Source organism: Zootermopsis nevadensis, unplaced genomic scaffold (genome assembly GCF_977971745.1).
Source record: "Zootermopsis nevadensis isolate Lab colony 2312 unplaced genomic scaffold, Znev_1.0 Znev_ptg000015l, whole genome shotgun sequence".
Classification (NCBI taxonomy): Eukaryota; Metazoa; Arthropoda; class Insecta; order Blattodea; family Termopsidae; genus Zootermopsis; species Zootermopsis nevadensis.
The window spans coordinates 8,363,131-8,385,106 of NW_028259147.1; the positions used below are offsets into that span (position 1 = coordinate 8,363,131).

At 36.6% G+C, this 21,976-nt stretch overlaps 2 protein-coding genes and 1 long non-coding RNA gene across 5 annotated transcripts in view; 2 read left to right on the forward strand and 1 right to left on the reverse strand.

The window, feature by feature from the left end:
- Positions 1–20,078, forward strand: part of LOC110833299 (scoloptoxin SSD14) — a 52,353-nt gene extending 32,275 nt beyond the window's left edge. For all 3 annotated transcript variants that reach the window (XM_022071188.2, XM_087349184.1, XM_022071187.2), the window contains 9 exons: positions 7,514–7,738; positions 12,266–12,486; positions 13,357–13,549; positions 14,300–14,500; positions 15,733–15,982; positions 16,400–16,590; positions 17,035–17,275; positions 17,945–18,058; positions 19,778–20,078. In XM_022071188.2, coding sequence (XP_021926880.1) covers positions 7,514–7,738; positions 12,266–12,486; positions 13,357–13,549; positions 14,300–14,500; positions 15,733–15,982; positions 16,400–16,590; positions 17,035–17,275; positions 17,945–18,058; positions 19,778–19,927 — 1,786 coding nt within the window. In that variant the 3' untranslated portion in view covers positions 19,928–20,078. The remainder of the gene's footprint in view (positions 1–7,513; positions 7,739–12,265; positions 12,487–13,356; positions 13,550–14,299; positions 14,501–15,732; positions 15,983–16,399; positions 16,591–17,034; positions 17,276–17,944; positions 18,059–19,777) is intronic.
- LOC147873810 (nuclear protein 1) lies at positions 8,982–10,155 on the forward strand. Its single transcript, XM_087349204.1, has one exon. The coding sequence runs from the start codon at positions 9,101–9,103 to the stop codon at positions 9,317–9,319; it is 219 nt and encodes a 72-aa protein (XP_087205330.1). The 5' UTR covers positions 8,982–9,100; the 3' UTR covers positions 9,320–10,155.
- On the reverse strand, positions 12,523–16,794 carry LOC110833311 (uncharacterized). The gene is made up of 3 exons (XR_002544179.2): positions 16,692–16,794; positions 16,472–16,577; positions 12,523–12,873 (listed from the first exon to the last, which is right to left on the reverse strand). It is a non-coding gene; the product is annotated as an uncharacterized LOC110833311 (long non-coding RNA).
- Positions 20,079–21,976: the final 1,898 nt, after the last annotated feature.

A 21,976-nucleotide genomic window follows, 5' to 3' on the forward strand; every position in this document is an offset into this window, starting at 1 on the left:
AACAAAACGATCCATACTTTGAGTTGCATCTCGTTGGTTGGGAAACATCGAAAGAAGATGCAACCTGGGAAATATTGCCTTGGGTCGAAGTGTGAATGGAAACGGTGATTAGACTACTGGGTTTTTAAGGAGTGGACTGGATTCACCTAGCTCAGGATAGAATTCAGTGTCGGGCCGTTTCAACACAGTGATATAAGCAAAGATTTTCTTCACCTTCTGAATAACTGTTAACTTTTCAAGGGCGACTCTCATTTGTCGACTTCTTAAGTTAGATTTATGTTTTTGTGAGACACGGTTTTCTCCTCTGAGTAAAGACATTGGCACTTTCAGTGCTGTGTTCAACTAGCCTGTTCTGATAAAACTCATAAAACTTACATACACTGCACATACTGACTTGTTAATGGTATTTTAAGATAACCTAATTATGTAATCCAGCAGGAAAATGCGATTAGCTAATGTTTTGACATTAGGTGGGCTCTTCGTTGTCATAACTTCAGTGATACGAGGCTCGTCCACAAAGTAAGTTTCCCTGGGGCCGTTTACAGAAACAAAACACAATTTCATGGAAATATTTATTGCAACAGATACAGCAAGTGTCCAGCTATTTTTAAACATATTCGCCACCGGAATTGAGACATTTGTCATACCGTGGGACCAACTTTTAAATACCTGTGTCGTAGAAGTCTGCCGCCTGAGATTGGAACCACTGTGTGACAACCATCTCCGCCTCTCTGTCATTCTCAAAACGCTGACGCTGACCGGACAGGAATTTCTTGAGGTGTAGGAAAAGATGGAAATCACTGGGAGCGAGGTCCGGGCTGTAGGGTGAATGATTAAACACCTCCCAGCTGAACTCCTGCAGGAGACTTGCTGTCCGTCGAGCCGTGTGCGGCCTAGCGTTATCACTGACCGCACTTCACAGTCGGCGGGAGCTGGAATAAGAACCTCCATCTTCAACAGCTGCAACGATGCTACTGTGAGAACGCGGGAAGTGCCGTTAGTGCATGCGCCATGCTACGTCATTGCTCTATCACGTACGCACAGTCGCTTCGCGCAATATAAGGTTTGCTAGCTGTGGGACGAGTGGGAAACTTACTTTGTGGACGCGCCTCGTACATTAATTATCGCTTACAGACTGAAAGGTGGAAATTTTACTTAAAAGTAACTTGAATCATACACTCCGTTGCACCTTGATATAATCGAAATGGAATAAATTCAGCTTTCCATCTGCAGGGAAGTTCATTGGCTTTCTCAACTAGCCTCTTTCGAGCATAAACTAGAACATGATTTCTCCTTCTCAAATTAAACAATTAACACACGACAGTTATTTAAATAGCAGAAACTTCTGCCGGTTATAATTTCCTTCAAAATAATTATTACATAACGCACGAGTAATGTGGTTTATATTTTCTGTCTGTGCCTGTTTAAGTCCCCATATGTCGTTTCTAACAGATACGTTGAATTGCTTGCAACCAAGGTCATTCGATCTGTGTTTGTATACATCGAATTTAAATATCGATAAGGCTGTTTTAGGTACTGCCTATATACCAGGTGAACGGCGTGAATTTATGTGATTTACAACACTTAGTAGGCAGCAATGCGAGATTATTGTAATAAATCCTGAAAATGCTTATGAATCTCCTATAAAACGCTCCTCTCTTAACGATATCAGCAGAAATTATAGATGATTATTTGTACAAATTATTGATCCCCTCTTTTTTCGTTTCTTTTTTTCACAGGTTAGATACATTAATGCATTACATCGTCTCTTCAGTCTTCCTTGTGCTCTTACGCCCTGTATGAAATTACTTTCTTAGACCACATGTCTTCACCCAACATAATCTTTTAATTACTTTTTAACTTCACGGATTAACGAACTTAATGCATTACTGGCCCAAAAACTCTCTTTTACAGCCTCTTTTTGTCTTTATTTTTCGCCTTGTAGATTTACAATTCCATGCAGTCCCACGTGCCTTCTTCCATTTTTCATGTACTGGTGTGTAGGGTTATGTATTTTTATTCCTTCTAACTTTTGAAATTTGTCTGTAGACGATTATCGATTATCCCTTTCAGTGCATGGTTCCCACTACAGTAACCATTGCTGCCATGCTTTTTGGAGACTTTCACACGTAAAATTTAACATTGTCTTTCTACAAGTTTTTAATGTTTCTTCCTGTCAAAATAAAAAAATCTGGTGTCTCGTTAGTTATGGTCATTAGTCCAAAATAATGAATGCGATCGCCATGTTATTATGTTCATGTTTGAAAATTACTTCTCTTAAAGATTTATATCTTTTTAAAGATTTGTCGTCATATAAAACTTCACCACCGAATTGCATTAAAATTGTTACCATCTCAAAAATTTGCACTCCCACCGCATTTCTGTTCTTCTTGGCGGAATAAATGGGTACACCTCCAGTAGCATGATTTTCTTACGGCTTTTGGACAGAAATCAGCCTTTGATGTCTATGCCCGGAATTGAATCAGTAGAAAAACTGACTGAATTTGGTGCTTCTGAAGCGTGAAGTGTGGTTAAGTGTATGAGTAAAATGAATCTCGTTTTCACGAACATCAAAGCAAGAGATGTGTCTAGATTCAGACCGGAATTTCAGACCGCGTCTTAAACCAGGTTATAAATGTATATCCGGTTTATATTTCCAGATGACACCAAACCAGTATACCAAGGTGTTGGGCTACTTTTAAATCTCAGCCATTTGTCAAGCTTCTATGTTAACCCTTTCCATGTTACCCACAGATTTTCCTGTTTTAGAAGTACTGGCCCATAAACTGTTGGACTAAACGGTAAAGAGATGGCAGAATAGTAAGATTTCGGGTTTTCACAGCGGTGAGTATGAAGATATCCGTCTTCTGGGTTGTTGCGCCGTGTAGTCTGGTCGATGTTTACCAACGTTTCAGAGGTCATACTGCCTCCGTCATCAGAGTATGAAGATTTCTGTCTTCTGGGTTGTTGTTTCAGAGGTCATACTGATGACGGAGGCAGTATGACCTCTGAAACGTTGGTAAACATCGACCAGACTACACAACGCAACAACCCAGAAGACAGAAATCTTCATACTAAGAATCGCCCTGATGACGGAGGCAGTATGACCTCTGAAACGTTAGTTAACATCGACCAGACTACACAGCGCAACAACCCAGAAGACAGAAATCTTCATACTCACCGCCCTGATGATGGAGGCAGTATGACCTCTGAAACGTCGGTAAACATCGACCAGACTACACAGCGCAACAACCCAGAAGACAGAAATCTTCAGATGGCAGAATAGTTTGTTTTGTCGAATATCCGTTAACGCAGAAATTGTTAGGAGCAGAAGAAGCAAGCGTTTCTTAACGAGATATCTCGTTCGCAGCATGGAAAGTGTTAATTTGTGAAAGATTCTTTAAAGAAAATAAATAAATGAATGCTGCTTCTTGTATTCAGCGCACTATGCAAAATCTTTAGTTTAGCTTAACGCTTGAACTGTGTGGATATTGTCCTAAATTTAGCTTCGTTTTTACACAGAACATACTGCGTTTATGGGTCGCAAGGTTACAAGTTGCGACAGTTTATTGAAATCTCATGGCGATTTATTGAAATGATACTAAATAAGCCTTGCTATATAGAACGGGTGCAAAACAAGCAAAGGAAGACGATAGTTAAAACAAAAAATAATAAGATTTCTTGCTCTATTAATTGTTTATGTCCCTTTATTTTTATTACGTGTGTTGCCTAGATGTTGAAATTTTTATGGTTTTTCTTCACATACAGGCCTCCAACTTTAGCAGAGTATCCTGTTTGTGGGATTGGTTTCACATAATGATATCCTCAAACCGAATACCAGGATTGAGTGGTTAGCACTGTAATACATATCCGGAATGGAAAACGGCAAACTTTTAACGTATTCCTGATGCTTTACGTAATTTTAATTTAGTTCAGTTGTACTGAAGCAAATCGCCTATTACACAGCGTTGTCAATAGAAGGCCCTGATCTTTACCCTCTGAAGCCGAAGATCATCTAGATACTATTTAAGTATTCAGTTCCTACCAAAAGAGAGACACTCTCCATTAAAAAGATTAGTTTGTTAGTAATGCTTAAAGAAATAATCGCTGTTTATCTTTAGAATAATACAAAATCCGTAGATACACTCTTTGGGCAAAATTCAGAGTTATTAAATTGTAAAGAAGGTGGTACATATTCCACTGGTTTTTTACTCTTTGAATCTGAGGCTCGTCAAAATAATGTTTAAAACTTCAGTCAGTACCTCAACGAAAACACAATGTGACTTCACTACGAAGGTCAGATTGTTAATGCCGTTTAACGAAAAACCGCTGTTTACTCTGAGAATCGTAAGAAATCGGAAATACACTGTGGAGAAAAGTATAATTATTTATTATTATAGCACGCGGTGTATATGGTTACCAGTGGGATTTTTCGGATAAAAGGGCTAACAACCACAGCAGCATTTTTCACGTTGTATTTAAGATGTTCAAGGATCGAACCTAGTACAGGATATCGACTATCTTGACAATTAATTCCGTGGGTTAACTTGATTCATGCGTACTTCTCCTAAAACATGTAGGACAGCGCATAAATGCTCTGTGCCGCCTCTTCTACATTTTCCACTCGCCGTTCAGAGTCACCAGTTTCTTATTACTCGACATTAAAGCCTGTATGCTGTTTTCAGATGACACAGTGCCCTAAAATAACTAAAGAAACAACATTTTCCACACTGAAAACGTGGAGGTGATTCTTAATTTTATAAACCTCAGTGGAGCAATTAATCCAGTACACTATCACACCATATTCTTTGGATAAACATTTCAATATTATCTTTCCATCTACTCCTAGGTCTTTCAAGTGGTCTCCTCCCTTTCAGTTTTCCGTCTAACTTTTGTATGCAGTTCCCGTCTCTCCGAAAAGTGTTACACGCCCCTCCCCATTCTTTTCTCATCAATTGATCACGTTAATAATATTATAAAGAATAGCCTAATTATACTCCTCATAATTTAATTTTCTGTCTTAGGTCCGAATAATCTTCTCAACACCCTGTTCTCAAACGTGCTCTTACCTTAACGTGGGAGACACCCACACAAAATAAATTGTAGAAAGTCCCAGAACGTAATCAGTTTTAATTTTTCAAGTTTATTGTGGACGTCCAAGTGAATCATTAAATATTTTAGGTGCGTATCTAATTCTGTCATGTCCGAGCCATTGTAATTTTAATATAGGTTCGTCAATTTTAAGCGCCATTTTATTCTAATTCTTAAACTAATTTTTGCATGTCTTTCGAATCCCTTGACTGTTTCTAATGAAACGTTTTATGCTGAACTTCTGTTATGTGCATATTACTATATGTTAATTTTCGTTTAATTTTCTTTATTTTCAAGCCGACTTTACCATACTACCTGGGGCGTTTCTTGCTAAACTTTTCCCATATCGACAAATATCTCGAATAATAGTCGTAGTTATTCGTAATACACACACAATGGGACACGCCTTATCGAATATTTGTCCAAACACAATTGATTTTATAAACGGACCTATTATTATAATAATAATTCCGTCTGAAACATCGAAGCGTTAATGGAAAACACTAGGCATTTGTTTATTATAGTAAGATTGCGTTGTTAGGGAAGTTCGGTTCAACTAATTTCATACCCGTTTTCCCCTCTATTGGGTTACACTAACAATCTTTCCTGTTCCGAGACTGGAAAATAAATTATCCATTCACGAAAACCAGATGTTTCTTTGCAACAGCAGCGCTCTATATACTGTACGTGATGTGTTCAAGTGTTTGGGCAACCCTACAAATGGTATCTTTTGGGGTTGTTGAACTTTATTGGCCAGACAACCTCAGAGAGTAAAAGATTTCTTCTCCCACATAGCTCGCCCGCAATAGGAACATAACAAGGTGTTCAGCAGAGCACGATTTCCGAGCTGTGGTTGCTGCAAATTTCAGCTGTGAACACTTCCGTCTGTCATTACGTTAGAAAAGAGGTCGGTTACCTCTGCTTTGTTTTGGCTGAGAGCCATTTAACAAAGTAAAGGATGGGTTATGCTAGTTCTATTATATATTATTTTTAACTGGAATCAGGGCATTCTTAATGTCAATAGGCTAGTAAATATCTTAAATGTTGAATTTAAACTATAGTACAGTCCCGATTATCCAACCTTAACAGGATTGAAGACGGTCGGATAATCGAAAATGTTGGATAATACATATGCAGAAAGAAGAAAGTTAAATTTAAAATTTAGCAGTGGCGAAGTTAAAGATTAAAAAGGTGTAGTAGAGTTATACGTATGTTCGAGTAGGACCTTGAAACAGAGGTTATGCTTACCGATCCTTGGTTCAATCATTGGTTACGTAGGACGACCAGTTAGGCTGCTGTTGGAACTTTAAAATTGCTGTTCAAGGTGCTCAGAAGTGTCGAACTTTCTACAGTACGTGTGATGTTACAATGTGTGTCAAGGGCATATTTTGGCCTTAACACAACCATATTCTCTTGTATACAGTAGTCCTGTATCCATCGAGATCTTTAATAAATAGTATTGTACATTAATGCATAGAGTGGTTGCTTTTGTGGAGATTGTAAATTACCAACACTTTCTTGCTCTGTTCTAGTATAATTTAATTCTTAATTAGGCCTGCAAAAATTTCTTGATGGTTCTTCGTGATGGAATGCTACGTTGTAGACGTCATCTGGAGACCAACGATTAAACTACAGACCTTTTTGATAGTGAAACAAATGTTCAAGAAATCGTGTGTTCCATGAAGTCTGTTGTAAGTCAGGTGCCAGTCTCAATCATATCATCTCTGAAACCAGGAAACTCGATTTGTGTCAGAAAATTTCAAGGTCGTCTCACAGCAATGTGCAAGAACTTGTTGCCTTTACCACGACTTTCCTTCTATATGTCTGTTCACTAAAAATAACTCCGCCTTGGATAATCAGATTTTTAGTGAAATTCGTCATTTTTAATTTATTTCTGAATTTAAATTATATGCACATGGCCACAGAATTGAATGTCGATTCTGGTGTGAAAATGTGGGCTATAACTTTATCTGAATGCTCAAATACGAATAAAGTATTCATTTTAAGGTCAACACCTTAAAGTAAACCACGGCCACAACATTCACAGATAATCTTTCGTAATTACACCAATGTTTTTCATTCGATACCAACAAGGCTTTTGTCCTGTGCAGGTCACACGGTGTTAGTTAACCGATCACCTAATTGCTTAAGGAGCTAAACAGTCAGACATTCAGTAAATTAAGCAGTCGTTATCATCTCATTCGAGATTGTATAGTCTGAATTACAGATAAAGTGTCTTTAAACAAACTAAAAGACAATGAGTAATTATCAAAACATAATAATCACAAAATCGCCATTAATTTGTAATAAGTCAGGTAGCAGTAGTGTAGTTTATTAAGCAGTTCGCATTCAGGCGATTAGTTAATGACTTGTGCTATATTGATTATGTATTGTTGTTTCATGTGCCATTCTTTTGTTGCAGGCCCAAGCTGCAGAAGCGCTATCTAGTGGTAGCAGGAGTGGTGTTGGCGATCTGCGTTGCTGCTGTTGGAATTGTGCAGATCACATTCCAACTGTACTCCAGGCCAAAGCCACTCTTGGAGCCTCCCAATCCAGAAACACCATTGCCACCGTCGAATTCTCAAGAGCGACACTTCAAGAAGGCGGCTGTCTGCTCCGACGGGCCCCCGTGCGCCGAAATCGGCAAGTAAGCTACCTGCACCTTCTGTCCCCACCTTACTGAGCCACAGACGTAAATTTGCGTTGCAGAATGTTGTTAAATACAACTATAATATGTTATGAATGTAATAATAACAATAAGAAGAAGAACAATTTAAGATGTCTCTGGGGCCATTCAACCTCATACGTACAGAGCAAATATTGACTACTCTTTTCCCAGTGTCGGAGCGTGAAAGTGACCATTCACTCCCATGTAGTGCGAAATTTAAAAATGCGTGGGTCTTTACCTCGACGTACCCGGGAAGTTTAATCATGGGATACGTATAACTTCGTAGATCATTACATATATCAGTACGCTGCTGAGTGGAACTTGAACTGGGATAAGGTTAACTTCAGACTTCCAACTACGGTTTATCGGAAGGTTGTTTTGAAACGAAATTTTATTTATGGCAATACTATTGCCGCAATAGTATAAGTTCGAGAATATACACAACATAACCCATGCAGTTGAAGATACGTTGCTAAACAAACAAGCAATAAAACACTCAATAGTTTGATTCGTTATCGTCAGGCAGGGCATTACGGAAAATTTAAAAAGCTTAAAAATCCGCGATTAATAGTCTCTCTGTAAAGGACGGGCTGTGCTGGACTAATATAAACCAGAATTCGATTATCTTGAGTAATTTTAGTACTTACCGCCAAATATCAAATTTCATAAAATTCCGACGAATCATTTCCGAGATAAAACATTTAGACAGACGCACACTGGCTTCCGATGATGCGTCCATTTTTCGTTCAGTAGGTAGAACACTGTGCTTCAAGTTTTCGTTTTACGAAGGACTGTTTGATGTTTATTAAGGTGTGCAACTTGACCTCTCATACTAAGGGAGGATAGAAGGGCCTAAGAGGAATGAACAGGGGGCTGAAGAGGAGTTTGTACTATTTATTTGGCCCAGGTAGGGACCAGCGGCTGGCTTTTGTGAACACGGTGGGAGTTTGAAAAGATGCATAGCCTATACCGCGCTCCACCTCTTAGAAAGCTTTCTGTTCGAAGGAACTATCCTTGATGGTGGCATTTGCAGAGGGAATAAAGCGAAAAGTGAAACGGGAATTGCGTCTGAGACCACATTTCCTTTGTTCTTTTGATATGAAAGAGGATTATCCTATCATGTTGATGTTAGTAAACATGGCAATCAACGAAAAAAAAGTAATAGGCACTTGCGCCTCCTCCAACCAATCACGAGTCGTGTTGTACAACAAAACAAACTGTTTGCGCATGTGCTGCCGTTGCCTTTCATATTGACTTTCACAGTTGCAAACTCCTGAACAAGTATTCTGATAGCGAAGAGACGGGATATTGGACGTGGTGTAGTAATAAACCTATTTAAAAATGTCTGAGAGCCATTTTGATGAGTACGAGCATTACAATTTTGAGTATGACAAACATATTTACTCAGGTCACAGCGGTAAACAGCGAACCAAGAAGGAAGCTAGTGAACATACCAACCATTTTGATCCCAGTGGACACTCCCGTAAAATTGTGACGAAGTTGCAGAACACTGAACAGAATAAGAAAATGGAAAACTCCAAGGTCGCACAGAAAAGCTAGGAAAAATAAATCTTGTGCTGTAAAAAGCTTGGCTGCCCAGGAATATTGGAACGTTTTGGCGACGAAATTCTGGTTTTGTGATACGGTGACTCAAAAATATGCAGGTTTTGTGTCTGAAGTTCCAGCTAGCAACATCAAGATGCAGGTTGCAGATGCCAGACCTTTTGCGAGTAATATACATTATCATGTATTGCGAAGGTCCCATCATCACGTGAAATAAGAAAAGTTAAACATGCCCCAGCTCGGATGTTTTTAAATAGTTAAATTCTTAAAGGTTTCTGTGATAATTTTAAGTTAATATCTGAACCTAATGAATATGCGAGAACAGCTTTATATATAATTCTCGAAACAGTTTTAAACTATAGTTTAACAAGTGTTTACAAACAAAATTTTAGTTTATTCAGTTATGAAGTTGGAAATTACGCATATTGAGCATATTTATAAGATCAAATATGCCAGTTAAGTAACTTTTCATTGCATTGTGATAATCTAATTTTGCTGTTATGTGAACTGATGGCACACAAATTTAAAGTGAAGTGTTACATTGAAGCTTTCATACGTTTACATCTGGAGTGACTGTCCTTACCATACAATGAGAGGAATAATATCAGAGATTTTCCTTTCTCATGTTTGCTGATTCACTTGATAACATAATTTGATTTAATATGAAAGTGAATATCGTAAAAACGCATCCCTTATGTAATAGAAATTGTATTTCAAATATATTTTAAATATTTTTGTTTGTGCTCTGTCTTTATGTTGTTTTCAAGTTTTAAACACAATTCTAATTGTATGTTTTTGTCGTAGACAAATAAAGTTGTTTGAATGAACCCCTATTTTCAGTGTTAAAATGAGGTGCATTGAATGGTGTGTTCTGTCATTTACTTTGTGCTTGCTGATAGCCAGTGGAGTAATTGTTGTGCTAGGGTTAGTCATGTTCACTTACCAAGTTAGAATAACATAAAATTGGCTGTTGAGACGTATGTACCTGATGTGTTGTCAGTGGATCATTCAAGAGAGTTCTGGAGTTTTGATTTTTTCTATATCGGCAGCACACTTCAACAGCACTGGCTACATGAAAAAGCAGCAATAGAGATTAACACAGAATGGAATGTTATTATTTACTGAAAGTGTGGTTATACTGCTTTTTAATTTCATTATGGTAGTTATATGAAGGATTTTGTGTAGATATGGGAAACCATTTCGTGATTTGTTTTTGTACAGAAACTGCTCTGACAGCAGCCACATGAGAAGTCAAAACAGGTGAGAGGATAATATTAAAAGTATATAAGTATTGAGGTGATTTGGAGTGAATACAGATGGCTCAGTAGTTCCTGTAATAAGTTACTCTGACATTGAAATCTCATATTCTACTATCACGACTTCCTTTTATTTTTTTGAGTTTATCCACCCTGTTTTTACCACTTTATACCAAGGGTTATATGGGTTGGGTCATGTGTTATGTATGATGTGTTGTAGGGTTAGATGGAGGTTCAGTTCAGGAAGACTGACAACTCAGAGCAATCATCTCACCTCAGCCCTGAATATGAAGGTAGCATTTTCCTCTAAAATGTTGGTATTAAGTGACAGATATTTTGGACTTCCTTCTTTGTCTTACTGTTGGTTAAAAAGAGTTTTGGATGCCACACTGCTCAAGTCATCAGGTATATGAGAGTAAAGTACTCAGTTATGCCTATCAGATGGGATATAAATTAGCTCCATCTAATAGAATCAGTTGAGTAGGTTTACTTTCATGAATGTTGATGGATGCAGAACATTTATTTTGAAATTTGTTTTAACCAAAAGCAAAATGATAAAAGCCCAAAATATGTTGGTTTAATATCATACCATCACAAACCTTAGATATGACAAACAGATTTTTTTAGCCAGAAAATTGCAGAGTGCAGCAACCCAGAATACCAGTATCTAAAGTAACATTCCCATGAATACCTCAATTGAATTGCTTGCTTGGCCTGCCATCATGTTGTAGACTTGTTGACATGCCAGTAGAGGCTGATGATTTGGAATTAATTGTGTATGTCATGGAATATATTGTTGCTTTTGTGTTGGCTTTCCCACAGAAAGGTGAGACAACATGATGGTCTTGAAGATGGCTACTTTCTGGGTTGTGCCCTGTAGTCTGGTAGAAGTTACTTATGTGTCAGAGATGCTTGCTGCCTCCATCATGCTGCCTTAGCTGTTACACATTGAAGGATCAGAAAATGAATTTCTAGGTTGTCATTATTTAGTCAAAAGAAGTGTCGTGGTTTATTTGACGATACTGTCAGTAGCCTATGAGCCGGGATAGCTCAGTCAATATAGTGACTAGCTACGGGCTGGACGACCGGGGTTCGATCCCCGACGGGGCAGAGGATTTTTCCTCTAGCCTCTGCATTCAGACTGGCTATGGGGCCCACCCAGCCTCCTCTACAGTGGGTACCAGGGTCCTTTCCCAGGGGTAAAGCCAGCCGGGGCATGATGCTGACCACTCACCCCAAACGCCTACATGGCGTATAGTGGGACAAACTTTACTGTCAGTAGCCTAGATATTACCTTTAATGATATGACGATTAGTGAATAATGAATTAGAAGGGATGATCACGGTGATCATGAAGGCCGTTTTATAGGATGTTGTACCATGCAGTTTTGTAGAAATTTGAAAGGAGCTTAACTGCCTCCATAATTGGGGTGATGATGTATGGTGGCTGAAGTAAGCACCTGTGAAACATCAGTCACTTTCTATGAGACTATATGGTGCAGCATCCCAGAAGATGGTTGTCTTCAGTGAGGTAATATTACCTCTGAGCAGGCATCATGACATGAATGTATGTAGAAAGGATATGGAAGTAACTGTTCACATGCATTTTAGTTTATGCTTCAGATGTGAACACAGACAGTGCTGATCATCACTAGCTTCTAATTGATAATTTGTTATTTTTCTATCAGGAACATCTTTTTGAAGAATGGTTCAGTGGTGGATGCTGCTGTTGCAACTCTGATCTGTAATGGAATGGTAAACAGCCAAAGCATGGGACTGGGTGGTGGATTTATGATGACACTGTACTTACGTGAGAGCCAGACAGCTATTACACTAAATGCAAGGGAATCTGCCCCTTTGAGGTCTGAACCTGATATGTTTAATGAAGACAGTGATAAGTCAAAGAATGGTAAATAGCCTTCAAACAAAAGTTATCAAGAAATGGTGAATGCAATCATGATTCCTTTATTCATCTACAGAATTTCAGAGCCTTTGTATAAAAGCTTACCAGCTGTTTTATCCTGAACCATCTGAATTCAGTTTACACATTCAAACCTTAATTTCTTTTATTGAGATTTTCCAGCAGAAATATTGTGTGCAGTTCTTGTTCCTCCCATACATCTTGTTCTTTATTTAGTCAGACTAACCATGCTGTATAAAAAGTACAAATTACGAAGTTTCTTGTTATGCATTTTATCCTGGTCCTCTGTCGAAATATCTTCACCACCAGTCATGCCATCATCTGACTGATTTAGAATATGGTTGCATCTGGGTCAGTTACATTACAAAATACCACCTGCAACAATTAATGCCAACTGTGTTCACCTAATCTTCAGACATCTCATATGCCATAATTTTTAATTTTTGCTCCCTTTCTTTATTTGCTTTTGCTAGCTATATTTTATTTATTTTGAATACTTGATTTTCTTAATCTTCATATCCAGAAATAAAGGTGTGTGTTATATGTGAGTAAATACAATACCATTAACATTTTGGAGGATGCAGAAGACTAACATGATTTTCAGTCATTAGAACCTATATGGCACAATTGTTGATTAATGTTTCTTTGGAGAACAACAGTTTTGAACACTAAACTGAGGAAACGCATAATTTGAGGGTGTTTTACACTGATGTTATTGGCTAAAGATAACAAACTACAAATGAAGCAAAACATTAAACTAAGAAACACTAAATCTGGGACAATAGATGGCATGTGTTTTGAGTAGCAACATTTAATTGATTGATATTTGCAGGAATTTATAACACTTGTGTATAACAGGTGTGCTGGCAGTTGGAGTACCAGGGGAGCTGAAAGGCTACTGGGATGCTCATCAAAGATATGGGCGGTTGACTTGGGAGGAAGTTATAATGCCAACCATTAGCATTTGTGAGGAGGGATACATCATGAGCAAGCATCAGTCAGACTCCCTTGACATTAGGGCTGAATACATTCACAAGGACCCGATACTCAGGTTTGGAAGCTTTGGCAAAAATATAACAAAAAGTCAAAAGTTAGGACATCCATGTGCGTGAAGAGGGTATGAATGACAAGTTCCTGTTGTAGTGTGTTAAATCTTTGTACAGTGATTGTCCCACTTAAAGTTTCTCTGGTGATTCAAAGACTACACTGAGGAAAACCTTAAATGAATGTACTCATGGCTGAAATAATGGTTCTGGAATTGGAATCATAGAAATTGAGCATCAAGTAAAGGAAAGAAAACTGTAATTTGATGGGCCTCTTGAAATTTATTCAAATATTAGGTAGTTAAATTGCACTGTAAATGTTATCATGATTTTTAAGTGTCTACCATTTACCTTTGTGTCATAATATTTCAGCCATTTTGTGTTTCAAGTTTCCACTCATTTGTCAGCAATCACATATCTTTGAGCATTTGTACATGCATGTGTTTACATCATTTTACCCATAAAACTTGCCAAGACAAATTTATTTATTTATTTACTTTTCCTGTAGAGTTTTTCAGTACAAGTAAAAAAGAAGGGAGAAAGTGTATATATCCAGTTTTCATCCATGCCAGTACCTGTATAATTTATTTGTTCAGTTTTTTTCTGCAGTGGTTCACTGTTAGAGCTTGCATAATGTCCTGGTTTTATTTGTCTGTCCTGGACTTTCCAATTAGAATGACAAAAGGAATATATATAATATTTTTCAGGAAACTTCAAGTTAAAAGAGTGTCTTACCAATTTTTGTTATTCATTTCCAGGGAAGTATTTGTTAATCCAAAGACTGGAAAGTTCTTCCGACCAGGGGAACGGATCAGACCAAAGAAATTCTGTGAAACGCTTAAAATTATTGCCAAAAATGGTGGCAATTGTTTATATAATGGAAGTTTAGCCAAAGTATTTGTCTCAGATATCCAGGAGATGGGTGGAATCATCACAGAAGAGGACATGGCTAGTTATAGGTACAGTAAACTCACTCATTCCAACGATACAGTCTTGTTTGTAAAGCTGGTTGTTAATTGGCTGGTCAGGTCATTCCCTACTTTAATATTACCCAAAGGGTTATCACTGTATTCACAAAAGCCTACCAATGAAACCTATACTTAGCCAGATGAATCAAGTGTACATATTCACATCATGTTTTCCTAGGCTTAAGTGTCAGAAGTGTTCTCTTTGCTTTAGGTTTCATGATGAACATTTTGAACAAATGTTTAATTTCTTCTGTGCTTGCTACATGCCATGCATAGCTTATATCCTTGATTCAATCTCACTGCCTTAGGTAAGGAGTACAAATTATAAAACATCTTATAATGTTGACTTTGTTCTGGGTTATGATGCCATGTGGGCACATACCAGTGGTTTAGTTCAGAAGAAACATATTTGCCTCCATCTGTAGGGCTGAAGTTAGAAACGGTATGTTTCTCCAAAACACTGGTATCTATGTATGAGTCCACAACCCAGTGGAACAACATTATCATCTTCACCTCTGTGAATGCCTTGATTCTCACATTCTTGTACTGCAGTTTTCTCGAGTTCCTTCTGGCTTATCTCTCTTATGCACATTTTTGATGTTTATATGCAAGTTATTTTATTACTAGAAGTTGAAGTTTTCATGGTGGTGAAAATATAATTTGTGGTCATGTGAGTCTTGTAGGTGGTTACCACCAGTTTAGAGAAGCGTATGGTCTCCATTTTAAGGGCAAAAGTGACCTTGAAGGTGGAGGTGACATGTTCTCCAAAATATTGATAACCACCTACAAGATAGCCCAAAAGACCACAATTCACAAAATTTAAGTTGTTTGACATTTTGTTTCATTCTACTGAATTAGATGTAACTATTTGTTCTATTTATTGAAAGGTAGGCTAAAAGCATGTGCCAATATTCATGTCAATTGAATAAAATTTTTGGATATTATCCATCGTCTAGTAAATATAAAACGTAAAACGACGTTTCGGAGATGGGACTCTATCTCCGTCTTCAGGTTCCTACACAGTTGGGGCCACTAGATAGAGCTAATCCCTATCTACGTTTTATATTTACTAGACGATGGATAATATCCAAAAATTTTATTCAATTCACTCTTTACCATCGTCAAGAAGTTTTAGATTTGATATACAATATTCATGTATTTGACAAAGTTTAAAGATTGATTTAATACTTCTTCCCTTCATGAATAAATGTTATTTTGTACAGAGTGAAATGGGATGAGCCTATAACAGTAAATCTCCAAGACAAAATGACACTGTTCAGTACTCCACCTCCAGGCAGTGGTATTCTCCTGGGCTTCGTCCTCAATATCCTTGATGGATACAATTTTACCTCAGAGAGTATCAGAGATACCAACAGTACCATTTTGACATATCATCGTATTATTGAAGCCTTCAAATTTGCCTATGCAAGAAGAACTGAACTAGGAGATGGAGACTTTGTAAATATTACATATGTAAGTATATTGCTATAATATGAAATGTATTTGTTTTTAATTTCTATGCTGAAGTGATTATGATCTTGTTACTAATAAATGATACTGTACTTTTGCAGTAATTTACAAGATGGGAAAACAAATACATCCACAATAAAAATTTATAAATATCTGTTTTCTAGAACTTTGTTATTTATTTATATATTATGTTATTAGCGGCAGCAAAACAACTTTTCGTTAAGTAAGCAGTAAATAAAATGTATTTATTTGGAGAGACTGAGAAAAATTATGAAAGCCTCGGTCAGCTAGCTGGTAATGTGGCTGATATTCAAACCAAGTACCTCCAGAATACAATGTATGTGGTGTTAATGACTGTACTGTTACACTTACCTGCTCTGTCATACCTTAGTTCTTAATTTTTAATTGTTTCCTTTGCAGTTATTGCATACTTTAGAATCAAAAGATTATGGAAATAAAATTCGTGAGAGTATAGATGACAATAGAACTTACACAGACCCTGGATATTACGGTGCAGTAAATTACAGTGTGGATGACCATGGAACAGCTCATGTTTCTATTATAGCCCCTAATGGAGATGCGGCTTCCATCACTAGTACTGTAAATATATAGTAAGTAAACACATTATATTACTGAATTTGAATTTAATAAAATTAAAATTCAGATTTCAGCTTTGATTGTCTGAGGTTTGTTTAAATATGTAATACATCACCAAGTCCAATTTATATAATGTGAATTTAAAAATGTTGAACTCTCCCTGATGTTGAAATGGAACAGAAGTTTCTGAATGTTGGCTTTCATCCAAATCTTTGTGCTATTTTTGTGTAAATTATAAGCCAGCAGTGGCATGCTGTGGTTAATGGGCTTTGCTCACTGACAAGAAAACTTCAGAAGGATTTAGATGTGAAGGACTTTCACAATAATATCCTAATATCCTTTCTTTTCCTGCCCTCCGTATGTCTCAGGCCTGTTCATAGCCAGCTTAGCAGACTTGCCGTCTTGAGACACTGATCCTTAGGTAGGAAATGAAACACTCACTACATAAATTGTTTCAGTTTTGGAGCGGGGGTCACATCACACAGAACCGGAATAATACTAAACAGCGGCATGAATGACTTCTCAATCCCAAAGGCAAAGAGCTATTTTGGAATACCATTTTCATCAGCAAATTCTATCACACCAGGCAAACATGCTGTCTCATCAATGTGCCCATCTGTGATTGTAAATGGAAATGGAGATGTACGATTAGTCATTGGTGGCTCAGGAGGAACAAAGATAACAACAGCTGTAGCTTTTGTAAGAATATATAACTTGTTTATGTTACAGAAATATATTTAGTAGAATATAAGAACACATAGTAAATGTATAATTGTGTAGGTTAGGGCATTATTTATCTCCTATTGCATCATAATAGGGTTGACCTCAATACTGCACTAATATGAAACAGAAAGGTTCATAACTGTCATTTCAAAAGTTCAACATTTTCCCCTTTCACTTCAGTGTAATTCATACATCTGCAACCTATTGCTCTTGCATCCTTTTCAGTGATGTCTTCTTATCTATGCTAATGTCTCTTTCAAATGGTCTTTTCTATAGTATTTTCCAATTGGAAATATTGTATCTGTTTCTTGTTTCCTCCATGCATGCATTATACGTTTTCCTTCTCAGTCATCTTTATTTAAGTCATCACTTACAGTGTCAAGTTAAAAGTGTAAATTATGAAGCACCTCAGTCTGAAATTTTCTCAATTTCTCTGCCACTTAATCTTTCACAGGTCTAAATATGCTCCTCAGCTCTTTGTTCTCAAACACCTTCAATGTGTTTCTTCCCTTGAACTTCATAAAGCTGACAAGAACAACACAAAATATTTCTTTCAAGCACCACTTAAGTAAAATCACAAATATTAATGTAATTATATCGATCAATGTGTGTGAATGAAGATGACATTCTGTTTATTTATTACAGGTAATAATGAGAATTCTATGGTTTGGTGAAGGCATCAAACAAGCTGTTGATGCTAGTCGAATACACCATCAGATATTCCCCATGGAAGTAGCTTATGACTATGGAGTTCTAGATGTGAGTGCTTTATTAATATAAGTGAAGGTGAATAGAAACCTACCTACTGGTGATTGCTCTCTGAGCCTGTTGTACAAAGTCATCATAAGCTATATGCTTCCAATTTAATCATCAAGCTTTGGATACTTTTCCTGTAGAATTTCATAGTCTGCTGCTGAAATGTGGCTGGCATTTTGAATTCTAATTGGAATTATCATCATGCGAGTGCATTTTTGAGAGGTTGAAAGTTACAAAAATCTCAGGAGGTAATCTAGACTTTATACGTTGGCTTCTGTCAAGTCTTGATTTCCTCTAGGGGGTTTCTATTAGACCTCTAATATTAAGAACTGTACAGAACTTAATGTGGTTAAGTATTTATATGAGTAGAATTTATAAGGTACTTAGAGTCAAGTTCAAAGGAACTTGGGTATTAGACTTTGCTAAACCAAAACCATCATCTGTAGTGCAGCATTTCTTGTTATGAGCAGAAAGGTATCAGGTCATATGGTAAGCATTTCCAGAGATAAACCTGAAATTCTACTTGATTAATTCTTGAGAAACTTAGGAACTTTGCATCGTCAACATTATTGTAACATACTTCATGACAATGAAGAATGGTGTGGTATAATTTATTCTGTAAATGTATAATATGCAGAAACACAAACTTTGAATTTTTCTCTGCCAAATAAGTGAGTGCAATGACACCCTTTTTAGTTCAGAGAAACTTCACAGCATAAGAAACAAATGTAAGATTGTCATCAGTTTTTCTCAAAGAGAGCTGTAGCTGAATTCAGTTTTGAAAAACATTTGAAGTGATTATTCCAAAAATATAAAGCATGACTTTGATTCATTTTTAGGTTATTTAACAATGCTTTTTCAGCTGCCTAGGTTATGCATCATTGAATGGTAGGATGATTCATTATGAATGATGAATGAATTTTAAAGAGTTAAATTCTAAATGGGGATTAATGTGCTTCCCTTAAATTTGTGGAATTTTGATATGTGGAAGCTTGTTTATTTAGGATATGCAAAAGAAGGAAATTTAAGGTGACAGGAATAAAATTGTACATGTTAAATATTATTAATTATTTTCATGTATTCTTTGTATAAGTTGCACAAAGTGAATGCAGATAGGGAAGATTGTGCTTCCAAAACTACTTGAATGGACTAGATGAAAATTGTATATCAGGGGTTTACAATAAAAGCTGTCAGATGAACTTGATGTTGGCATGTATTGGTCATAATAACTCCTATTTTTCATGAAGATCTTCATAGACATTCCATTAGGATCTACAGCTTTTATTTAAAAAATGTTTTGGTATGATAAATACTTATTAAAAATAAATGATTTTGACTCTGCAGTGCGATATTCATAGTGAGATTAGATTGCAAAAATTGTTTTATATCTGCAGTAACATATGTGTGTTTGTAATAAATGTTCGTCAAGACCAGTAAGGTATGCAAAATTGCATAGAACACATTTGAAAAACATGTGTACTCAGAATTTGAGTACATCTTTCCACTCGTATATTCTTCTTGAAAGTACCTGTTGATAAAACTTGAGAGTTGATGTAAATATAAAATGTGGTTCAAGAATATATTTATATGGGAAGGGTTGCATGGAAGTCTTAGAGTCCACAGTTTGTTGAATAATGGCTGTCACCGAGCTGACATCTCTTGTGACAGGCAGCTCAGTGGTTGCTTTGTTTACTAACCTTAGCATCTGTTTTTTGTTTACAGCAAATAGTAAAGGGATTGGAGAAACTTGGACATAAAACAGATCGTATCCGAGATAGAGGATCGATTATTTGTGCTCTGTTCAAGCTGGGAAACATGATTACTGCCAATGCTGACTTCAGGAAAGGAGGAGATGTGTTTGGTATTGACTGACTGAATTATATCAGATATAGAAGAAAAAATCTGAACAAGAAGGTAGACTTGATGTTTGATGCAGCTAAATTCAGTGTGTAGCCCTGAGAAGGAATTGCATTGTTACTTTTAACTTTTTGTTATCTCAATAAATAGATTTAATTTGAAGTAACCCTATAGTGCAGGATCTTTCTATAAGGAATCTGTGTTTACAAAAATTTACCATTCTAGGCCATTTCCATCCTTCACGCTCTACTTATCAAAGATTATTTGTGATATTGTTCTACTATGTTTAATTATTTCTCTTCCTTTGAGGTTTACTGACCAAAATGTTGTATGCAAATATATAAATAACAATTACATTACTCTCACGCACAAGAGAATAACTGTTATTTATACACTTTCATACAGACAGATACTCACAAAAGGAAGCATGAATTTTACATTAATGTTGTATGCAAATTTTATTTTCTTCATTTCCTGCCAATTTCATTCTTATGAATTATCTCACTCTAATGATAATAGGGAAAGAGTATAAATTATAAGACTTAACATATTGCCATGTCATTTAAAAATTTGCTTTACTCTCATTCTCTCAGACTATTTAATTTAAATATCTGCATTCTAATTGAAAGGCATGTTAAAGCACATTTAATTATCTTCTTCTTTTGTGTTAAGATTCAACATAATATTAATGAAAATTAAATTCTAGACTTTTAGCAATATTTGATAGTTTGATTTATCTGTACTACTGCCTGATGAAGTGTACTGCTGTGAGGGTGAACATTTTAAGGTTTTACCTTGTTATTTTTCTATAAACCAGTGACTTCTAGACTTCAGTATTCTTACAGGGTGAGACCCAAGAGATGCAGGATGTGAGGATAAATTATGGTTTGATTTGTTACAGGATAATATATGATTGCTTTGGTACTGGTGGTGTTGAACCTTGGATTTTACTATAAGAGAGTAAAATAGGTAGACAGTGAATAAAAATATTAGACTTTCACTGTGGATTGAAAAATGCAGACAGTACATGAAGGAGTGACTGAGTAAGTCACTCAGTTGGTTACTTGATTGGTGTTACTAATTCACTTTGGTAGTTTTCACTCTCTAGCATAAGTGAATAACTCCTTATGGGCTCATCCGTTTCTGTATGTCACATTTTCACAAGAGAACCAAAGGCCCCATTGTCCCATTGAGATACAATGGTTCCCATTATGCAACAATATGACATCACATTACATTGGTATAAGAATAACCTAAAGAAGTTTTTGGAAGACTTTGTTTTACAACTGTGGCCAGGGATAACAGTGCAGTAATGACCAAAAATGCAGCAATGATCTGGGATTAATGCAAGAATTACCCAAGATGCGACAATGCTATCAGAAAACAGTGCAACAACCACGTACATGTAGAATACCTTTGGCATGTCAGTAAACTCCAAAGTATATGCCTTTCCAATCTTATTATGATTACTTTCAGACAACTGTGTAAATGATGTGGCTTTTCTGACACTTCAGTAACTTGAAAGCAAGTCCATAAAGAAATTATGATTATTGTTTCTAGTGGGTACTGGGGTCCTTTCCTGGGAGCAAAGTGCAGTCAGGGAGTAACGCTGTCCACTCACCTGTATCTAGTGCCAAGGTTAAGAATTAGTTTGAGCTATACTCCCCCTCCCCCCCCCAAGTGTCTACATGGTGTGTAGTGGGACAGCTTCCTTTTTTAACATCTGGCAATTCATGTGCTACACAACATTATGACCACCTCCAAATACTGAAGCAGTTTCCTTCCTTACTGATAATTCCACCAAAGAATATTTAATGTTAAGGCTACCATCATACAGCAGCAAGTGTGACCAATCTGTGTCAGATCAGCTGTGTATTATCTCTGGAATATTAAGTTAATCTTGAAGAAGCTCATTAAAATAATACTAATGTTAAAGAATATTTGAAATTATCTTGCACATACAGTACACTTGCTTTTGAGAATATGCCTCTCTTTCTGATTTGTTTTTATTCATATCTGCTATCAACATCTTAAGCACTAAGTGTGCAATACCCTGTTTAGAAA

Coding starts and splice junctions, on each gene's coding strand:
- LOC147873810 (XM_087349204.1), top strand. CDS start 9,101: ATGTCTGAGAGCCATTTTGATGAGTACGAGCATTACAATTTTGAGTAT.